Source organism: Carcharodon carcharias, chromosome 11 (genome assembly GCF_017639515.1).
Source record: "Carcharodon carcharias isolate sCarCar2 chromosome 11, sCarCar2.pri, whole genome shotgun sequence".
Classification (NCBI taxonomy): domain Eukaryota; kingdom Metazoa; phylum Chordata; class Chondrichthyes; order Lamniformes; family Lamnidae; genus Carcharodon; species Carcharodon carcharias.
This window is the reverse complement of record NC_054477.1, coordinates 43050440-43071755: the sequence shown is the minus strand read 5'-3', so window position 1 is coordinate 43071755 and position 21316 is coordinate 43050440. Positions and strand designations below refer to the sequence as shown.

The 21316-nt window shown below is 38.6% G+C and overlaps 1 protein-coding gene across 3 annotated transcripts in view; it reads left to right on the top strand.

Annotated features, from left to right (window-relative positions):
* Nucleotides 1–21316, top strand: part of pds5b (PDS5 cohesin associated factor B) — a 260439-nt gene that overhangs the window by 67427 nt on the left and 171696 nt on the right. For all 3 annotated transcript variants that reach the window (XM_041198849.1, XM_041198850.1, XM_041198851.1), the window contains exons 5-8: nucleotides 2608–2705; nucleotides 8185–8311; nucleotides 13219–13299; nucleotides 18146–18286. In XM_041198849.1, the coding sequence (XP_041054783.1) occupies nucleotides 2608–2705; nucleotides 8185–8311; nucleotides 13219–13299; nucleotides 18146–18286 (447 nt within the window). The remainder of the gene's footprint in view (nucleotides 1–2607; nucleotides 2706–8184; nucleotides 8312–13218; nucleotides 13300–18145; nucleotides 18287–21316) is intronic.

Genomic DNA, 21316 nt, shown 5'->3' with positions numbered 1-21316 from the left:
GTATTCCTACAACTGTATATAGCATTGGTGAGACCACACCTGGAATACTGTGTAAAGTTTAGCTCTCTTTTTAAGAAGGGATACAATTGCATTGGCGGCAGTTCAGAGAAGGTTCACTAGGTTGATCGTGGGATTAGGGTGCTGTCTTACGAGGAAAGGTTGAGCAGGTTTTGCCCATGATCATTGGAGTTTAGGGGAATGAGAGGCAATTTTATTGAAATATACAAGGTTCATGGGGGTTTAACAGGGTAGATGTTGAAAGGATGTTTTCACCTTTGTGGGGAACCTAGAATTGGGAGCAGCAGTTTTGAATAAGGGGTGTCTCATTTAAGATGGAGATGAACAGGAATTTCTTTTGCGGGTCTTTAATCTTTGGAATTCTCCACCCCATAGAGGCTGTATCATTGAAATATATTCAAAGGTGAGTTAACTAAATCTTTGATCTCCCAAGGGAGTCAAGGGTATTGGGGGCCAACAGGGAAGTGGAGTTAAAGTCACATCAGATCAGCCCATGATCTTATTGAGTGATAGAGCAGACTTGAAGGGTTGGAGGACTGATTCTTCCTATTTCTTATGTTCAAAACTTGACCCTCTTTCACTAATATACATAGGTTGCTGAGTCCACTAACAATGAGTCAAAGATTGTTTGTTTATTAATGTATACGTCTTTTGTGTATCCTTCTGTTTCCTCATCCATAGCCATTGAAGACTCCCTTGCACCTTCGTAAATACTGAAAAAAATATTTATTGAGCAACTTTGCTTATCTACCCTGATGATCTTGGCATGCTGAGTTTTGAATGGCTTCAACTCGTCTATAACAATTCTCTTTCCAAACATGTTCAAAATTATTTGCTATTTACCTTTACATTGGGTACATTTTTTTAATCATCCCTTTTTAACATTCCTTGATTTCCTTTGTTTCTATCTTCAGCTCATGGCATTTCTTGGAATTCTCTTTTGGGTTGCTAGCTTTTAGTTTTGTTTTATTTTCAGTCTAATTCAATGATTTACCTAAAGGACTATAACCTTGGACCTTTTTTTCCTCTTTGGGATGTTATTAGACTATGCTGTGCCTATTTACACCTGTTACTCAGTACTCTATCAGTTGCCTTTTTACTTCTACCTTATGCAGAAGATATCCTCTTGAGAAAAACAACATATAAAATAATTAAAAATCAAAATCAGTGTTGTTTGATTTTTATATTTTTCATTAAAATTGTTAAAATTACTCAACCCTAATTTTTCCCCTTTGTATTGCTGAGTTGTCCTGGTTCATTACCCAAAACCAAGTCGTGTATTGTATCATTTCTTGTGGGGCTTGTGTACTGGCTCAATTGTCAAATCTCAATCTCTCCCCATTTAAAACGTCTCTGATGTTACCAATGCAGCTTTAAATATGGCTGGAGCAAAGCAATTTTTGATCAGAAATCTATGGAATTTACTTCAGAAATTACTTACATCATGCAATGAAATATTAAGAATTATGAAGCTGAGAAAACTCATTCTTACCCTGAAAGTACCAGTAATTCATCTTGACTGCTTACTGCAGCCTACCAATTTCCCTCCGAGGGTGCTAACTCCTGGGTGAATGCAGACATTTTTAGTTGTGTAACCATAGCCATTTTCTGTGTGTGAACCTTGATAACCAGTTTTGGTGGCCTATTCATCAATGGTAACCAGTCTTGATTTATGCTGCAGAAGCTGAGCCACTAGTGATCAGGAGTGGAAACAGTGTCTCATTTGCCCCTTCTCTCCCTACCCTAAAGTATAGCAGTAGTAAGTATAATATATTTCTGCTTCTCTGCCTGTAGATCGTGAACAGCATTAGAAGTCTGAGAATAGTTTGCTTTTTTTTTGTGTGGTTATTTTGAGGTCCATACCCCTGGTCTCAGTGCTTTGTAAAGACTGCAATTGTTGGAAAATGTTTTTTTTTTTAAAAAACAGATCTTAGCTTTTCATTGTATTCTCTCACTAGCTCTTGGACTTGTAAGTTTTGGCTTTTCTTGAATTTTGTAAAATTCTTGATACTGGCACATGCAATTACTCAAGCACACACGTTCAGGTTATCATTTGAAATAATGGTGAGCTAATGTTTCTGACACCCCTGAATCCTTGCCTAAAACATAATTTCCTTCTTCATAAGTACACCAACCAGCTGTGTGTTTCCAGTATTATTTTCTTTTCCAGATGCGGAATGTTGCATAACACATGAATTTGGTTGTGCAGGTTGGCGAAATAAGCTCTGTGCTGAATATGGGCATTTCCCCTATTTTTCCTCTCAAATATTTTGTCATCAGCCTCTACAGCATCTTCCTAGCAATTATTGGAAGATCTGCATGATCTTTGAAATATTGCTCTTGATTCACCATTTTGGTGCTCAGGGACCTCTGAGTAGTTACTGTTCTCCTTTCTCACTGAGTAGAAATGTCCAATTACCTTGGACACCACTTTTTGATGGCATCATCAATAACTGAGAATTTGTCATGTGGAGAGGCAAGTGCATACTTTTATTATTTTTATAAAATATCCATAGTGCTGTGGCCAACTTAAATTGAATTATTTCTTCCATTAGAAGCATGATCAAGGTTTTCTTTGTTTCATTATAGAATATTGCCTGGGTAAAGTCGTATAACATCTGCTTTGAACTGGAGGATAGTAATGATATCTTCACTCAGTTGTATAGAACGCTTTTCCAAGTCATAAAGTAAGTTGGTGCTTGCAAATAAAATATGCATGAAATGTAATGAGTCAACTGTAGAGCAAGTTTTAATACTTTATCTATGCTCTCTATTTAATTGGTCTTTTCATCTCTTCAAATATCCTTTTTCTTGTCAGAGAATTTTATGTGCATATGTGCATATGTGTAGATCTTCCAGCTGACATGATCTGTTTTAATTCCTTGCAATTGTGTGTAACTCCAAATATTGTAACAAAGAAGTTATATAACAAAGCGATCCTGATTTGATTACAAGGCCCTCAAAATGTGGGGGAAGTATTGAGGGGAATAGCAAAAGAATAACTAAGTTTATTATATATGTATTTCAGTGATACTTAATTATGTGACCAATATGACAGATTTCTAAATAAAGTGGTTACCGTTTAGATACGAAGCAAGTTGCACGTTCCAGGAGCAGAGCTGAACTTGTTTAACTCTGCATCTTGCTGTGAGATGTCTGACCTGAAAGCACATGGATACTGACATTGAGGAAATGTTTTATCACTCACCACGAGTGTCCTTGAATTCATGAAAACACAATTAGACAAAATGATTAGATGGGGAAATAAAAGTTGAGAATCAAGGTTTAACATGCAGGTACTGTTGGTCATTATTCAGGGTGCAAAATGCACAGGCAGTGCCAATTGTTCATGCCCACCATAGGTGCTTTAAGTGGATTGTAGGGAGGTGGAAAATTTTGATTCGCACTTGAGTGTGCACCTCATGGTTTCTGGATGGCTGAGAAGGGTACTGGTGATGATCAATGGCCAGACATTTGAAGGCAGCTGCCCTTAAATGCAGACCTCTGAGAATCTCTGTGGGAGGAGGTATTAGTCATGTAAGCAGACTATATAATTCTTCAATTGGAAGCCAGCGCCACCTTGTGCATAAGTAAGCAGTTTACTTTGATATCAGAAAGTAGAAGATGGTATTGTATTAATGATACTGTACTTTGGCACACCAAAGCATTGAGCTGTTGTTGCTGTGTTGCCATTTGGTGAGTTTGTTATCTTTATGCTTTTGGGAGGTTGCTGGATTAAAAGTGGCAAACAAAAGCAGGTTTATTCAGTTCTGCTCACCTCTTGCTGTCTAGTCTGAGGATGTGTCACTGTTGAAGTAGGTAATTTTCCAGAAGTAGATAATTTTCCAACAATGAAATGGCACATTCCCTGGAAATGTAGAAGATTTAAAAGATGAATTTGTTTGCCAAGTGGGAAACAACTTGCATGTTAAGATCTAAGTACTCGCATAGCAATTTTAAAAATAAATTAGTGGTAATCATATCATCCATAAATCGTGACTGTGGCTTTTTGAGTGATGCCAGTAACATTTCAAGAGTTTTGTTCTCCTGCATCTCAGCAGTAGTTTGTTTATTTAAAAATCTATACCTATTCTCAAGTAGCTACTTGTTGGGACTTTGGAAACAAAAATAGATTTTGCACAAATTACTGACTTTTGATTTATTGCCCAAGTAGATCAGCAGGCTTGCTTGTTGCCTAGTTAATCTACTGACCATGAGATTCTTCCATCTATGTTGGCGAAGTTACATGCCAGTGCACCTGGGGGTGCACTGGTACATGGGTATGGTAGTGTGATTATCTCATTGGATACGAGGCCTGGACTAATAATCCAGAGAATTAGAGTTCAAATCCTACCATTACAGTTTGAGAATTTCGATTCAATTTAAAGAAAAATCTGAATTTTTGGAATTAGTTTATCAGTGAAGTGACTATGAGGTTTGTTTTGTTATGATCTTGGTAGAGACTAGTAACTTTTTAAAAGAAATTTGAATTTGCAGTTATTAACTGAAAAGACCACACAACAAGACTACTTTTTTAAAGGATAAAGCTTTGACCGACAAAAGAAAAAGAACAAGCACTATTAACTTAACACTATATCTCGTAGGTACTTATATTTTAAACCAAGCAGAACATCTTCCATTCTACTCTTAATATTATAGCTTCTTGAGTGTTCATTTGGTTCTTCTGGAGCCAAACCCATGTGTGTCACAGCTCCTAGAAACTCTGATTCTCCTCAGTTTCCTAGTCTGGCACTTAGACTTCCAGAACACACACACCTGTGAGGATTCCATTCTCAGTCATTTCCACTAGCTTTACCAGGCAGATTTGGCAATATTAATTCCTCATGCACTCAAACTCTTCATTCCAAGCATGGGCCCTACTCACAGTCCCTATGATGTCCCACAGAAACACTCCTGTTCTTATCAACAGAATTATCTATCAACAGCTCCTGACAGAATCTTTCTACCTTCTCCCAATCTGCTGTCAGACCTGGACTATCTCTTCACAGACTGCTCCCAGGCTGACTGCCTCACAGACTGTGAAAATAACAGAGATATATTGAAACAAAGGAACCTTCCCCTCTCAACCCATCTCCATGACAACGTGACACAACAGGGTTTGTTTTTGGATAGAAATGCAAATCAGTTATTTTAAACTTTTCCTTTTGATCTGATAAGTATATGGATATTTTAAAACCTTCCCTTGTTTACCAGCAGCCTTCAATCTTTCTCCAATCTGGGGAAATTACATGAACAATATAAACCTTCTGAGCTAAAAACAAAAAACTGCGGATGCTGGAAATCCAAAACAAAAACAGTTACCTGGAAAAACTCAGGTCTGGCAGCATCCTAGTTCTGTTGAAGGGTCATGAGGACTCAACGTCAACTTTTCTTTTCCGCCGATGCTGCCAAACCTTCTGAGCCCCCACTGACATATATTCTCTCCTCTAGATAGCTAATGAGGCACCCATTGTTTAACTTTTTAACACCTCACATCATGGTTTCATGAGCATAACCTGAGCCTCCCTTTTGATCTGTAATTACCCCAAACCTGTCTGCCCTTCCCTCAGATCAGGTGTTCTTTCATTTATCCTACATTTTAAAATCACAATTTCCAAGCTAAAAGTAATCTTGTAGGCATTTGTAATAGATTAAAAACCCAACTGGCTCACTATCCTTTTTCAGGGAAGGAACTCTGCTGTGCCTTCATTTCCAAAATAACACAGTTGAATCTTGACTGCCTCTGAAAGTGGTCTAGCAAGACAGTCATTTCTATCAAAATGCTATAGTGGTTCAAGAAAGTGGTCCTCTGCCATGCATTCTCTGGGCATCTATGAATGGCTAATAAATGCCAGTGATGCCCACATTCCTGAGAATGAATTTTTAAAAAATTCACCCTGCGCTACAGTGGCGATTTAAGGTACTGGATGAGGAACCCAGATATCATGAATTAAACCTACTTTGGAAATTGAAGTCCATAACTGTTTGTATTAACACCAGAAAATTACTACTACAAATGCATTTGATGTCAGCCTTAGTTTTTATCATATGCCTGCCTTTTTTTGGGTTTTAACTTAATTAATCATCAAATTCTATGGTTTGATGCACCCTATTTTTCTTTTATCGGAATATGCTTTTTAAAAAATCTATCTCCTGTTTCAAAATTCCTATTCTGATCCATCATCCCCAAGTTAGTTTGAGCCTGGTCTTTCTGAATTCCCTAAACCTTGACGTGTTGCAGCCTGATGCTCTTCTCTTTCACTTTTTGGACGTAACCATGTTGTCCCTATTTCCCAATTGTTTTTCTCACCTAATATCCAAGAGCCAAATCGAGCCATGCTACTTTCTTTGTTAGACTAGAACATAAGAAGGTGTCCTGGGTGTATTTTAAAAAGTGTTGCCCACTTTGACCACCTTCATTATCTTCTTAGAATTGTGGAATGGTTTCAACACAGAAGGAGGCCATTTGGCCTGTCAAGTCCATGCAGCCTCAGTTTTGCCAGTCTATTCATGTGACTGAAATCTTTCATTCCTGGAATCATTTTGCTGGATCTTTTCTGCATCTCCCTAATGCCTTTCTAAAGTGTGGTGCCCAGAAATGGTTGCAATACTCCAGTTGAGGCTGAAACAGTGTTTTATACAGGTTTATTGTAACTTCCTTACTTTTGTACTCTATGCCACTATTTATGAAGTCCAGGATCCCATATGTTTTTTTAAATTGTCTTCTCAACCTGCCCCGCCATCTTCAATGATTTGAGTACACATCCAAATCTTTCTCTATTCCTACCCTGCATTTAGAATTGTTCCCTTTAGCTTATATTATATCTCTCCTCCTTTCTTCCTATCAAAATGTATCATTTTGCACTCTGCATTAAATTTCATCTGCCCATTCCAGCAGCCTGTATGTTCATTTTGAAGTCCCCCCCTCCCCCTGGTCGCTGCGCCACCCCCCCCACCCCCACCCCCCCCCCCCCCCCCCCCCCCCCCCCACCACACACCCCCTCCTCGTCCAAGTACATTGGAATCATTCTCAGCCTGTTTAATTAATTGGGGAGGACCAATTTGATTTTATTTTGCATCGTTCCTTATCCTTTTTTTATATAGCTAACCTAAACCATATAGTATTATGATCACTGTTTCTTAAATGTTCCCCCAGTGTTGCTTGTACCACTTAACTCACCACCTCCCCAAAGCCAGGTCCAGCAAAGCCTCCTTCCTCAATACATGAGCAACATAGTGCCGATGCTGAAAATATGAAACAAAGACAGAAAATGCTGGAAATTCTCCGCTGGTCGGGCAGCGCTGTGGAGGGAGAAACAGTTATTGATTAAAAGGTCATCAGCCTGAAACAGAACACCACTCTTTAGATATGTCTGGCCATCTTCCAAGGGGACACTCACTTAAAACTGAGATGAGAAGGAATTTCTTTTCTAAGGGTAGTGAACATCTGGAGTTTTCTACCCCAGAGAGTTGTGGAGGCTAGATCACAAAGTACTTAAAGAGGTGGCAGATTTTTTTGAAATACTGGAGTTGAGGGCTATGAGGAGCTAACACGAAAGAGGAGTTGAGGCCTGGGCAGATCAACCATGATCTTATTGAATGGCAGGGCAGGCTTGAGGGGCTGAATGGCCTACTCCTGTTCCGATTTCTTTTATGTTCTTATATTCTTAAACCTCCAGCTCTCTGTTCCTGCCCACTCTTCAGATCCATGCCATTTAGTCTCCTGATCCCTTCTGCTAAAATACATCACCTCACACTTCTCTGTATTAAATTCCATTTGTCACTTTTCTACCCATTCTGCCAGCCTATCCATGTCCTGTTGCAGTCGACTGCTATCACCCTCACTGTTTATCACAGCCCCAAGTTTGGCAAATTTTGAATTTTATATGTATCTATCAGAAAAGGCATTGGTCCTAGTACTGACTCTTGGGTACTAAAAATTTTGTTTATTATTATTATTATCTACCATTGTCAAGCCTGAAAAAAAGCCATTTACCAAGACTTCCTGGTCCTCTCTATTAAAGCCTTATTTCAAAAGTATTTGCCTGTTTTAGAACACCATGAGATCTTCATAAAAGTTACAGTAAATGCATTTGTGTACGTGTGTATATATGTTCTTCATTTTTTCAAATCTGACACATTTTATCTTTTTGAATGTATTTGTAGCAACGGCCATAATCAAAAGGTTCACATGCACATGGTGGATCTGATGAGTTCCATTGTTTGTGAAGGGGACACGGTTTCTCAGGAGCTTTTGGATACTGTTCTTGTTAACCTTGTACCAGCCCATAAAGTGAGTAACCAACATGATTACTATGATTTTTGCGTGCGTAATAAAACAAAATGTTAAGTAACATCAATGATAGCGTCAGGAATCTTGAAATAGATTTTCTAAGAGTGAAAGTATTGAGAATAAGAATTATATTTTTTATATTCAGGGAGAAGGAAATAATGTGATTTCTTTGGTTTGTAATAATTTTATTTCTACATGTCATCTATAGAAGGAAAAAATGAATTCTTGTATAATTGTTATTATGCTACATGACAAATAATTTGTGATACTCAATTTAAAGTCACTGAAGGCAGTGCTGTTCATGCAAACTTCCTGTCTTTATCTTTCAGTGAATTGTTTTTAGACTGCAGTTCTTTTTTGGATAAATTTGTTTTACATTTATGAATGTGATATTGTGTTCTCAGTAAATTTAAAAGCATATTAATGACATGATGGATTGGAATTTGTTGAAAACTTGCATCATAGTGCTACTGTATCTATGGTGCATGCCATTATGGTGTTGCTGAAATTCCAGGAAATTATGGCAGGAGTCATTTCTACAGTCATATACACTGTGCCAGAAATTTGCTGGGATCCTAGGTACTGTTCTGTCATTACTCTCAGCAAAACAGTGAATTTTATCATAGTTCTCCCCACCATTAAAATCAAAGGTGATCACCATTTTATTTGCATTTAATCCAGTTTTAAAGCCACGTCTACTTAGGCAATGCTAATCGGCTTGGCAGCAGTATGATTTTTGAAGGGTACATTCTCTGATTACATTTAGCAATGTTTTCCAACTCCTATTCCTGTTTGACCATTCAATGAGATCATGGCTGATTTGCATCTTAATTCCATGTACCCACTTGTTTCCTTAACTCTTAGCGGGGCAAATCTTTCAAGGTGTGATGAACACCATCAGATTGCTACCCTGCTCCTATTTACTTAGCTTGCACTGGAGCTCTGCATTTCTTGCCCGGACTGCCGAACTGGTCCTCCTCAGAAATGTGGAGCACACCTGTTCTGGGAGTCCTTCCTTGTAGTGCAGGAATGTTAGGGAAGCCAAGTCATGCCCCCTTGTTATGATACTAGCTGCTATATTCCGATAAGGAGAGAGTTTAAAGGTCCCAAAGCCATTTTGAGAATCTACAGAGGGAAGGTAAGTGGGTATAGGGTGGCAGGTGGGTGGGTCAGGGAATTGGTTGGCAGGTGAGGATAGACTGGCAGTAAGTGGGTTGGGGGTAGGGGGGCAAGTGTGTGGTGAGGTGGTGTTCATTGGTCAGTAGTATAGTTACCCAGGAGTTCGAACTGGTTTTAATCCTTCCGGCCTTTCCTGAAAACTATTCTGGTAAATAAGTCGTAACCATCCAAAGTCTCTGAATCTGACTCAGTGTTTGCCAGGATTTTGGATGCAGGGGAATTGCCCATCGGAAGTCCAAACTTTCTGGCTAATTCCTGTGCAGTCGGTGCATGGAGACTCCAGAGCGGTCCTCCAGCACATCTTAGACTGGGCATATCTGGGTTACAGCTTTCTGGAGATTGGAAGTTCTGAGCCAATACCTTCGACTAACAAAAAATCAATCAATCACTGTTTTGAAATTTTTAATTGACTTAACGTCAATGACTTATTAATGGGGAGAGTTCCCTGTTAGACTCATAGATGTTTACAGCACAGAAAGGGGCCATTCGGCCCATTGTGTCCACTCTGGTCAACAAGAATCTGACCACACTAATCCTATTTTCCAGTGCTTGGCCCATAGCCCTGGAGGCTATGGCAACGCAAGTGAATATCTAAATAATACTTAAATGTTACAAGGATTTCTGACTCAACCACCCTTCAGGCAATGAGTCCCAAACTCCCACCACCCTCTGGGTGAAAAAATTTCTCCTCAACTCCCCTCTTAGCTTTCTACCTCTTACCTTTAAATCTATGTGCCCTGGTTGTTGACCCCTCTACTAATGGAAATAGTGCCTTCCTCTTCACCCTATCTATGCCCCTCATAATCTTATACATCTCTATCAGGTCCTCTCTCAACTTTTGCTGCTCCAAGGAAAACAACCCCAGCCTATCCAATCTTTCCTTGTGTGTGAAGAAGCACTTTCAGGCATCCCCCCCTGAGCAGCTAGCTCTTAACTTTTATGGTTAGGCCCTGGTTTGTTCTGGACTCTCTCTGAGGAAGTAGTTTCTCTCTACCATATCAAATGCTTTAATCATAAATACCTCTTTTAAATCACCCCTTAATCTTCTATGCTGAAGGAAGTGCAAGACTAATCAGTTTTTAGAAAAAAACTGCCTTCATAATCTAACCCCTTTGACCCTGTGCTGTGCTACCTAGACTGAATACAGGATATATAAGTTAGATTCCAAAAATTTGAAAGATTCATTACCTAAAAGGATTCATTAAAGAGATGACTTAAAAAAAATTCTAATTCTCATCCATGTCTTCAAATCCTCCATATCTTTGTAACCTTCTTCTCTAGCCCCTACAAACCATCCAGATCTTCACGCTCCCCCACTTCGTGTATGTCCCAGAGTTTTAATCGCTTTACCATTGGTGGCTGTGCCTTCAGCTGATTTTTCTTTTTTAATCCAGAGATTTTTGGAAGACCATGACTTGTTAAAATGTGTTTGCTGTTGAGGACCCTGGGGGAAATACATTTGTGGCACCTAAATAAAAAAAGAAACTTGATCATATTTCATTTTTTTGACTGCAATTGATACAGTCCCACGATTCCTGTAGGTGGGGATTATAAATACGTCACATGCCATTCAATCAACTATTCAGTCTCCAGAAATTGTGTTCATACAATACATCTTCAGATGGGTTTGTTCCATTGCAATAATCTGATCATGCATTGACAAATTAATTTCAAATGGAGCAAATTTCCATTTATTTTTCATTTTTAGAATTAAACTGCCCTTTGATTTTCAATATTATTGACTGTTGGTATCTATAAATTGGCCTTAAATTGCATGTTGGGACAGAAACCAGGAAGGAGAGATAGAAATGGAGCGAGGGAACATAATGAAAAATTTTAAGACATATGTAACAGTTGAATATTCAATTAATGCATAAAGGAATTAAAACTTGTACAGTGAATAAGTCCCAAGTAAAGATTCTGGTGAAAGCTATTGATGTATGGGATGTTGATTCCTGAAAAGGTAAAATGTGGGAAAGGAAAAAACCTAACATGAAATGTATTGGCAGATTTTTTTTCCGAATGTGAGCAAAGTTTTACCAATTCAAATACTATTCAACCCAAGGAAAACAAATTTCAAGGAAGCTAAAATTTGAATCGTGTAGAAAGCTGAAAGTAGTGAGAGGATGGAAAGGCAGTGTGAGATGCATCTAAAAGAATCACTGTTTCAGTGGGTAACAGTATTTAGTATCTGAAGGGGATGAAGAGATTTTTTTCATGCTAGCAACCATTTATATTAATCTTTTGGGTGGATGGCTGTAAGAAAATGATAGCATTGTGCACTTTTGTAAAGCTTGAAATATGTCAGTAAAAACAAGTAGTGATTTGTTCTAATTAACCTGGGCTATGCACAAACCCCATAAAACTTATTACAACCAGATCATCAAAATGAACAAGGCTTTGCTCATTTGTGTTCGTCCAATCAATGTTTTTCCCCTCAAATATTAACATTTTTCTGAAGATTGGAATTACCACTGATTCAATTACTTTTTCTTGAATACATTTCATTTGATGTGTTCAAATGTAAAGACGAATTATTTGTGGGGTCATAGATCGTACAGTTGGTGACTGCAGTGCTCCCAATTTGTCCCTATGTTCACAGTCGCATATGGCTTTGGTGCCTATAGACTATGATGGGGGAAAGAAAAGAAAGCTAACATTATCAGGTGATGAGAAGAAACTGAACACCTGAACTTATGTTGAAAAAGTTGAAACTACAACTTGATATATTTTAAGTTACCAAAGGAAGGCCATTCGAGCAGACTGTATGGAAATTGTCCCATATTTTGGGTAGTGATGATGGCATAACTGTCAGCATCGTCTCTCCTTTCTCCTCTGAAACTGACAGCAACTAATGGAGTTAGCACATGCACATTTAAATGTGGATGTCCAGAAATTGTTGTCTGTGATTCTCTGCTTCCCCATAGGATGGACTATTTAATCCCACTCAAACTGCAATTGATTAGAAATCACTGAACTGATGAGAACTTTCCCTTCTATGCCATTAATCTTAAAAACCCTGGCTAAAGTTGCACCTTGTTGAATAAGGTATAATTGGGTTTTTATTGGCTTACTTAAGTTTATAATTAATGGAACGCATCCTTACCTGCTTAGAAAAATCTAATTTTATAATTGTCAGATTTCTCGATTATGATGAAATCCAATTTAATTTTTTTATGTCACCTGATATTTTGGCTCCATGTATATGACCCAATCATTTATATTACCTCTAAAATAAATTAAAAGTGAAGGATAATCAGTTCATTTTATTTCTTGGTTGACTATCTGTGAGAATGCTTCAATGTGATTGGCTGCTTGTCCTGCTTGATTACCTCACAGTTGAGCGCCTGAGCATCTTCTTGATTTGGCACCAGATTCAAACTTATGTCAGGGAAGGGGAAATCAATGCCACAGAGATGGCTAGATCTTTGTGGGAAGCTTTCTTTAAGTCACTTCACTGACTGAAATCATTAATTCAAGAAGCAAAAAAATACATTATTGTAGAAAGACAACAAATAAAGAACAGGAGAATAAATATGAAGGAAGAAAAGAATGAGCAGGAGGCTTACTTAATAACTGCAGAATTTTGAAGGCTCCTTGTGTTGTACATCTGGGTTGTCTGGATTGAGTCTCAAAGTTACAGTACTTCCTACAAAAACTCATTAAATTGATGTGACACTGATTTATTTTATGTTACTCATGGCTTATTTGTTTTTGTTTTCCTGCAGAATCTAAACAAACAAGCATACGACTTAGCAAAAGCTCTTTTAAAAAGGACAGCTCAAGCAGTTGAACCTTATATCACAAATGTAAGCATATAACTACTGATTTTTCCAGAGTTGTTTGTTCAGACATTATTGTGCATTGGGAGATTCTGGTTAAAGTTGAAAAATGATTGTTGCAGCACACTTACACCTAGCAGTTATAACTATTCTTGAGATGTAATCTGCTTTAAATGTTATGGTATGATCTTGTGTATTTATCCTGCTGTTTGTGAAGAAATAATCAAACCCATGTACACAGTTCATTGCAAAAGTTAGTAAACTTAACTTGCAACTGAAAGATTTGTGGTTTAAGAAATCTATAAACCAGTGGTACTATTAGAGAGAAAAAGCAGGAGCGACCTGATCTGCATTATGTGTTGATAAATTGCACAGTTGCTGTATTGGGCGAGGAGTTGCTAGATGCTGCAGGAATTCTTTTCTGTGCACAACAAAGAATGACGACAGGGAATCATTGATGAAGGGAACCCAACTATCCAGAAAAAAATGTTGTGTACCTTAAATCTTAAATTCTTGATAGAATTCTGTTTCACTGCTTGAGTATTCAGTTTGAAAATAAATCTGCATGCATTTCAATATTTTAACATTCAACAGACGCAAATATATGTTGTATGTGAATAGCATGTTTGGGCATAGAAGAACTCCACAGTCCCTAATTGCCAAATTTCAAGGCAAGACGATAGGGTTTCAGCCTGTGCCAGGCCTAAATCTACATTTCAAAATTTCTACAGACAGTTTAAAAAGGGACCCCGGCTAAATAATGCAACAACACCAAGTTGGTGCAGTTCTGTTTTCTTACATTCGAACAAAACTACAATTTAAGAATTATCTCCCACCTTGCTCATAGACTATAAGCCATGTGTACCAGTGGATAAACCTGTATTCTAGTGTCCAGGTTTGTGAAGGGTTTTTTTAAAAAAAAAAGTGCAACTATTGAACACCATGTAGCTGGGTGGCTTATGCCATTACTTATTTGAATACCTAAGTGCTTGTAATGAACTGCCAACCGCTAAAACTCAATTCAAGTTGGGAAGCTCGACATTTAATGGTTGATGCATCTCAGTTTGTTTGACTTGGATGGTCTAGCTGTAGTTTTGCAAATAAGTATGTCTGAGTTCTACTTGGTTACGAGAATCACGTTGCAGCGGTTGTATCCTTTAAAGCATTCCAACCTCTTCCCCTCGTAAAATACAATTCGCTTGTAAAATTGTGCACTTAATTTTCCTCACCATGTTGAGAGATCAATTTTGAGATTTTGGGTTTTAGAAATGGGAGTTTAGAGGGACAGAAGCAAGAAGGTGAAACCAAGCCTATAAAAGTTGGTAGGTTGAAGTTAAACTACTTGCTGCCCTAATTTAGGCAGATTGTGAAGATCATGAAGAAGTTTAGGGATAAGAGACTTTAAACATGCAAGGAGGCCAGAGAAACTTTTGCATCAGAATAGAGAAGTTTACGATATCTGATGAAGGTATTTAAAATTGAGAAGTTTTGTTGAACTAAGTAGGGGAAAATGATCTTTAAGGGTAATCAGGGTGTATAACTTAGAACCATTTGAAAAAAAGACCTGGAAGAGTTTTTTTTTCCCTGCAGGGAGTCGTGAAGACATGGAGCTCCCTACCAGAGGTATTAGTGGAAGCAGGATGCAAAATAGCTTTTAGAAGGCAAGTGGCAAATATTTAAAGAGAAATTTAGCAGGACTGTGTGAAAAAGTGAGAGAGTAGGATTAAATAGTTCTTTGAAGGGAAGAGATTGGAATGCTTTAAGGTATACAACCACGGCAACATGATCCTCCTGTGCTTTTGAGTTCTGTGATTCTTTTACTTGCAAGGAGATTGCTAGTGATCATGCATTTCACATCTCCTTGCTGGAACAGAACTGGTCTGCAATCTTGGTAGTGCAAGATCTGCACCAGGGATCAGTGCCATGAATGCAAAAGCAAAATACTGCAGATGCTGGAAATCTGAAATAAAAACAGGCTGGAAATACTCAATAGGACAAGGGTTTGTGATGCTGAAGTCTTCACCACAGTTTACGCAAGTTCCCCTCAGTTAAGTAGTTGCATTCTATTCCTGAGTCAACAATTTTTTTTAAGTTGTAATATTTTCCCCCACTTTCACCAGAAATTGACTTATTCTTCTCCACATCACTTTGCAGTACTGGAACTGCAGTAATAGGCAAGGAGATAGTCATTTGGCCTATTGTGCCTGACTCTTAAACAGAGTGGCCTCCTATAATCCCATCTCCTTATGCTTTCTAAGTGTGCTTTTATATTCTTTCTTGTTAATTTAAGGAGGAACTGGGGTTAAGTTATGTTATAACATTTGTCTCAACTAATGGATGACCTTGTCCTATTTAGTTTCAGTTGGGAACTCTGCAGTTTTTAAGCCTTTCTTCACAACTATAACCTTTCAATTCTTGTATAATTCTGGTGAATTTTCATGCCATTGATATAAAGCAGAAAGTGTTAGAAATACTCAGCAGGTCATGCAGCATCTCTGGAGAGGGGAACAGTGTTGATGTTTCAGGTCGATGACCCCTCCTGAAAAGGTAATTCTGTTTCTCTCCAGTGGTAAGAAGTTATGAAGAATAGTCCTTGTGTGACTTGGATGCAGCTTGTATCAAAACATTTTTCAACACCATAATTATTGACCAATTTATTCCAAGTCTGAATTTTGTTTTTTTGAGTTGAAGGATATTGGGTGATAACTTCTGTTCTTCCTAATGGTGTAATTGGAGGCGGGGAGGGCACTTAATTGGGCAGGAAGGTGGCGGGTAAGCAAGTGGGGTGGGGTGGTGTTAGATCCTGATCGAGAGACCTGGTATCAGGAAGGGGGGGTTGCCTGCTGTGAGCCACACCCTGCCCTTGTTGCTGACCACCCCCTCCACTCCACAGAACCCTTCCTGCCATTATTCACCTGTGCTGAAGGTTGTTCTGCCATCCGTGGCCTCCAGTGGCTGTCATTCTGGCAACAGCTGCCACCTCCCTGCTAATGCTCCTGAGCAAAAGACCTGCTGGTCTCTGATTGACTGATCAGGGGTCAGCAGTTCTCGGCGGGCAGGACTTCCCTTCCCAGGGTCTTGATCCCAGGCCTCACAATGGCCTGATTGGCTTGTGATTCATTGGGCCTTCCCCAAAGGAAGCCATTCGTGTCTCTTGCCAGCTCTCAGGCAAGATCCCCAATTCCTCTCCAAGATTCCATTACCTATGTAAATTCATGGTTCCTTTTCTAAAGGACTAACCTCAATGTGAAACTTCAATTTACAAATCTGTGGAGATTGCTATTCCAGAATTGTTCATTTGGTAAATTGATGAAAACAATTATATGAAAGCAAAATACTGCAGATGCTGGAAATCTGAAATAAAAACAGAAAATTCTGGAAAAATCAGCAGGTCTGGCAGCATCCGTGGGGAGAGAAACAGAGTTAATGTTTTGAGTCTGTATGTCTTCTTTAGTGATTGGCAGTAATTGACAATTACAAGGGTTTATCAAAAGCTACTTGTCAGTATTTCAATTTGTTTTTATCAAACCTGTAAGCTAGGCTTGTCCAACCTTTTCACTTGGGGCAGGGGGTGGTAGTTTTGGCACAACATTAAACGTGAATTTCAAAATAAATTTGAGGAATGAAGAAAAAACAACTTCCAGAGCAAAAATAAAGCAATGTCAAAACAATAAACTGATGATTAAAAGAGTAAGAAACTATTTAATTGAACATTAGAGTGTGAGAGGGACACCGTTTGTTTGTCTGATCACTCCCGATCTCTTGATGCTCACTCACCCTTGTCTTTGCCCACTGTATGAGTGGGTGTGTTGGTGGGTGGGAGAGTGGGAATCCTAAGACTACTAGTATGAGACGTGCACACGCTCGTGCTCCTCTCTCCTTACCGGTCCCGCCAATACTTTTTCTGGAGCTCACTCGCTGTTGCCAGTGTTGCCACTCCTCCAACCCCAGCTCACTTGTGCCTATCAGCAGCAAACGTGGGAGAGGACCAGCCTTTGATTGGAGGAGCAGTTTTATTTCAGCATCTTCCTTTCCACTTAACGGCATTTTGAAAACTGCGTCTGGGGGTCACACTGGGGTCTTCAAGGGCTAGATCTGACCCACGGCTGCGTGTTGGACAAGCCTGCTGTAAGAAATGAAGTTGCTTTAGAGCACTGCAAGCTTTTCTTGAAGAGCCTTTTCTTTGATGCTTTTGAAAGCATTCTTCATGCAGTGCAATCACAAGCCAAAATGTTGTCACCTTAATTTAGTTGGTAGCACTTTTGAATCAAAAGGTTGTGAGTTGAAGAGTTACTCTCGGCTTCAAATGGTCTTCGGGATGTTGTGAAAGAGTCCATGATAGTGTTTGAAGAAGAGAAAAGTGCATTCCTGGTTTTCTGTCCAGCATCCCTCTTTCAAACAAAATTACCAAAAGCAGATTCTCTGGTTAATCCTAGTTTCTTTTTGTGAGCACCTGTTCTACACTCGGCAGTTTGACTCCACTTCAATTACAACCAAATGTTGTGGCGTTCTGATATTATAACATACCACGTTAGTTTTTTCTGTTCTGATATAAAAATGGAATCAAGTGAATGTGATAGTGTACTGGTTGAGATCCCAAATTCTCTGATTTCATTTAGCATTTGTAACTTGTTAGTCCATTTGTATTAAAATAGGATCTGTTTTGTGGGCAAAAATGTAACTGGTTAAGAATTAAAAGCTTGCAATACACAGTGAATGGGGAAAAGATGTTTAAGTGACATTCAGTTACCACATGTTTGCTCATCAAACACTTAGTAAAAATTTTTCCTTTTTAAGGCTTTCATTTGTTTGTGTGGTTGCAGAATTGATGTGAGCTTTAGATCATATTAAGTTGTATACTTTCTGCCAACAGTTTTTTAACCAGGTTTTAATGCTGGGGAAGACCTCCATCAGTGATCTGTCAGAGCATGTCTTCGATCTGATCCTTGAGCTATACAATATTGATAGCCATCTGCTGCTTTCTGTTTTACCACAGCTGGAGTTTAAACTTAAGGTACATCTATTAACTTTCTCTTCTGTGTGTTGCTTAATCTTTAAAGTTACTGAACAATAAATAATAAGCAAGTATGTTCCTTTTGAGTAAAATTGGGAAAATTGTTGACCATTTTCTGGCAATACTTTTAATTAGACCTAAAGGATTTCTTCTGTAATTTGGTTGTCTGTGTTTTCAAATGTTTTGAGGATTGTAGCAGCATTTCTGTGCACAAATTTAAACATTTCTTCAATTTCTCTAGATGCATTCTAAATGATTGTATTTTTTTTAGATCTCTACATAACATTGTCTGCTTCAAAATAAACCTGATTGGGATAAATGGCACTCCTTTGTACCTAGAACGTGTTGGTTCAAGGAATTGAAAGACAGGGGAGGATATATGATTTTATTTTTACAATAATAAAAACGGCAAGGTAGAAAGGCAACTGTATTTTGCGCAAACCCAATGCCCAAAAAGCTAGAGGAGAATGATGAAGGGCAGCAAACACATTGGAGGATGGTAATTTGGACCAGGATGGTCTCTGTACTTGATCCAGGTCAGAAATCAGACTAAAAGTACTTGAACAACATGTTTGAGGTGAGTGGCAGCAATGCATTGAAGGACCTTTTAAAAAAAAAATGGGTAGGTTGGAGGTTGGCCTGTAGTTCCAAAAAAAATGAACTGGTTGAGTTTGCATTCTTTATGGAACCAGGTTTTCACAATATTCACATGGATGAACAACTCTATTATACTAAAAGACATGGAATCATTCACCTCCATCACTGTAGCAGGAAGTCCAAAGTCCTTCCAAATCTGTTTTGTTTGTGTGAAGAACAATATTGTGACAACGTTTCTCTGGTGTGGCCCTATGCTTTTTTAACACCTGTCACAGTTTGATTTTAACTTGTACTTTTATTTACATTTTTCCATAACATTTGCTATTTTATAGATTTTGTTAGGGCCTCCTCATTCTTCTCCTTTTAAGGCAGAAAAGCCCAATTTTTTCCAGTCTTCTCTCAAATCATAGTCCTCTTGCACCAGGGATCACTTTTGGGAGTTGAATCTGTATCATCTGCACAGCTTGAATCTTTGTGGCCAGTGCTAAACACAGTACTCAAGATCTGATTGGAGAACTGTATAGTTCAAACATTTTTGATTTATTTTCCCTCACACACTAACTGTCCTTTTTAAATTTTTTTTAAAGTATTTATTTAGCTCAAGATGTTTCTTCTCTCTATATCCACATAAGCAAATAAGATTTTGTTGAATGGATGGATGCGTGCGTGCCTCTTTGTGTTGTTGTTATTCAGATGTTTAGGAATTCTGTTTCTGCTCAACACTGTCATCTATAGTAAGGTTATGGCGGTCACCCAACAGAAAAATTTTGCTCATTTCTGGAAATTGTCTTGGCCTTTTCAACTGTTTAAAGATAAGTAGATATTTTTCGTTTTGCTTTTTTTGTTTCCCTTCCTTGGAAATTTTTTCTTGTTCCATGTCCTTGTCACTGGCGATGCAAGCGGGTTCTCGGGCCTCCTCCAGTAAGACTTCTTTATCGGACTATAGGCAGCTGTGTACCCATAGGTTGCTTCCAAATCTGAGATATTAGTTATCGTGTTTACAGCTGGGGCTTTTTGATGAAGCATATTTGTGTTTGATTTTAACATGTTAATGGTTCATATTAGAGTAATTTTGAGTTGTTTTCATGTTTGGAATGCATTCTGTAAAACCGTTCTGTTCAGAGCTTATTACCTAAAGTTTTTGGTTACCGGGTGTTGTCACTTTTTTGGAGGATATGATAGGCGTTCCAGCTTTGTTCACGTCAAGACTGTGTTTGTTTGATTTGGAGAAGAAGTCATGATACAGGAATTAAGAACTGTTTGTCGTTTATGGTATTAGAATTGGTGAAGGAAATTTAGAAATAGTTATAAATATATTGTGTGATGTGACACCCTAAATTTCATGAACAAACTTGAGTAGGTTGTGAACCTGCTTTTGAATCCTCGAATTGTATTCGTGCTAGCATCTGTGCATCCTTCCTCATTTTGTGAATTTCTTTTGAGGTTGTGCTCCTTTGCTCTGAAACTAAAATTTGTGACAGAAAATGAAGATTTATTTTATAATCCAAGAAAAATCAGGATTTGGTAAGGAATTGCATAACTTATGCATAACCTTTGCTTCTGATCTCCCAGATGACCTGCAACATTTTTTCCCCGCAGGAATCTCTAGCTTGTCCCCTGCTTCAAGGATCTTGGATACTTAACCAGGATCTTAAGTTCTTGTTTTGTTTTTGAGTCACTCTGTGTAAGAATTGTCTTGGGCCTTGCACAACTGTAGTCTTTCACTGTCAGTGCCAGTTTCTTTCTCCACATATCCTTTTCGACAACTTGTAGGTTCTTAATACACTTCAGATTCTCTGAATAACTAATTCCTGGCCAAGAATGCGTGTCATTTCTTCCATTCGCTTCTCTTTATTTCCCTAATGCACTTGCATTTGTTAATGATGATTCCTGGGAGAGCTTATTTGGATGGGGTATTGCTAAGCAGCAACAGTGGCGCATCGTATGAGCCCGAAACTAAGACTGGCTTCTTCAAAGCAAAAGGATTCTTAATTTTTTATGGTTCTGTGCAAGGCAGTTACAAAGCTCCATTAGCCAAGTTCTATGTCTTTCCATGTTCTTCCTACCGAAATGTATTACCTCACATTTCTCCACAATGTAAAATAAAGGGTATTACTATAATGGTGGTGCACAGACCCCCAAAGAAGAAAAGCTTATCTTTAAAAACCGAGATCAGGCTTTGGAAACTGGGAACTATAAGTTCCAGTAGGCCTCAGCATTCTCTGTGCATGCGCCGGTCCTGGAAAGGCCACACATGTGCAGATTGTTCCTTTTTGCTATCTTCAGCTTCTACAAGTGTCGGCTGGAGAATGGCCGCGTGTGCGCAGTTGGGGCATATTCTCATCTTCAGGCTGGAAGGCTCCGAATAAAAGAGAAAACTGTGGGGGGCAGAATCGAGGAGACAGCCAAAGTTTGGTGACTCCTTACTATGAG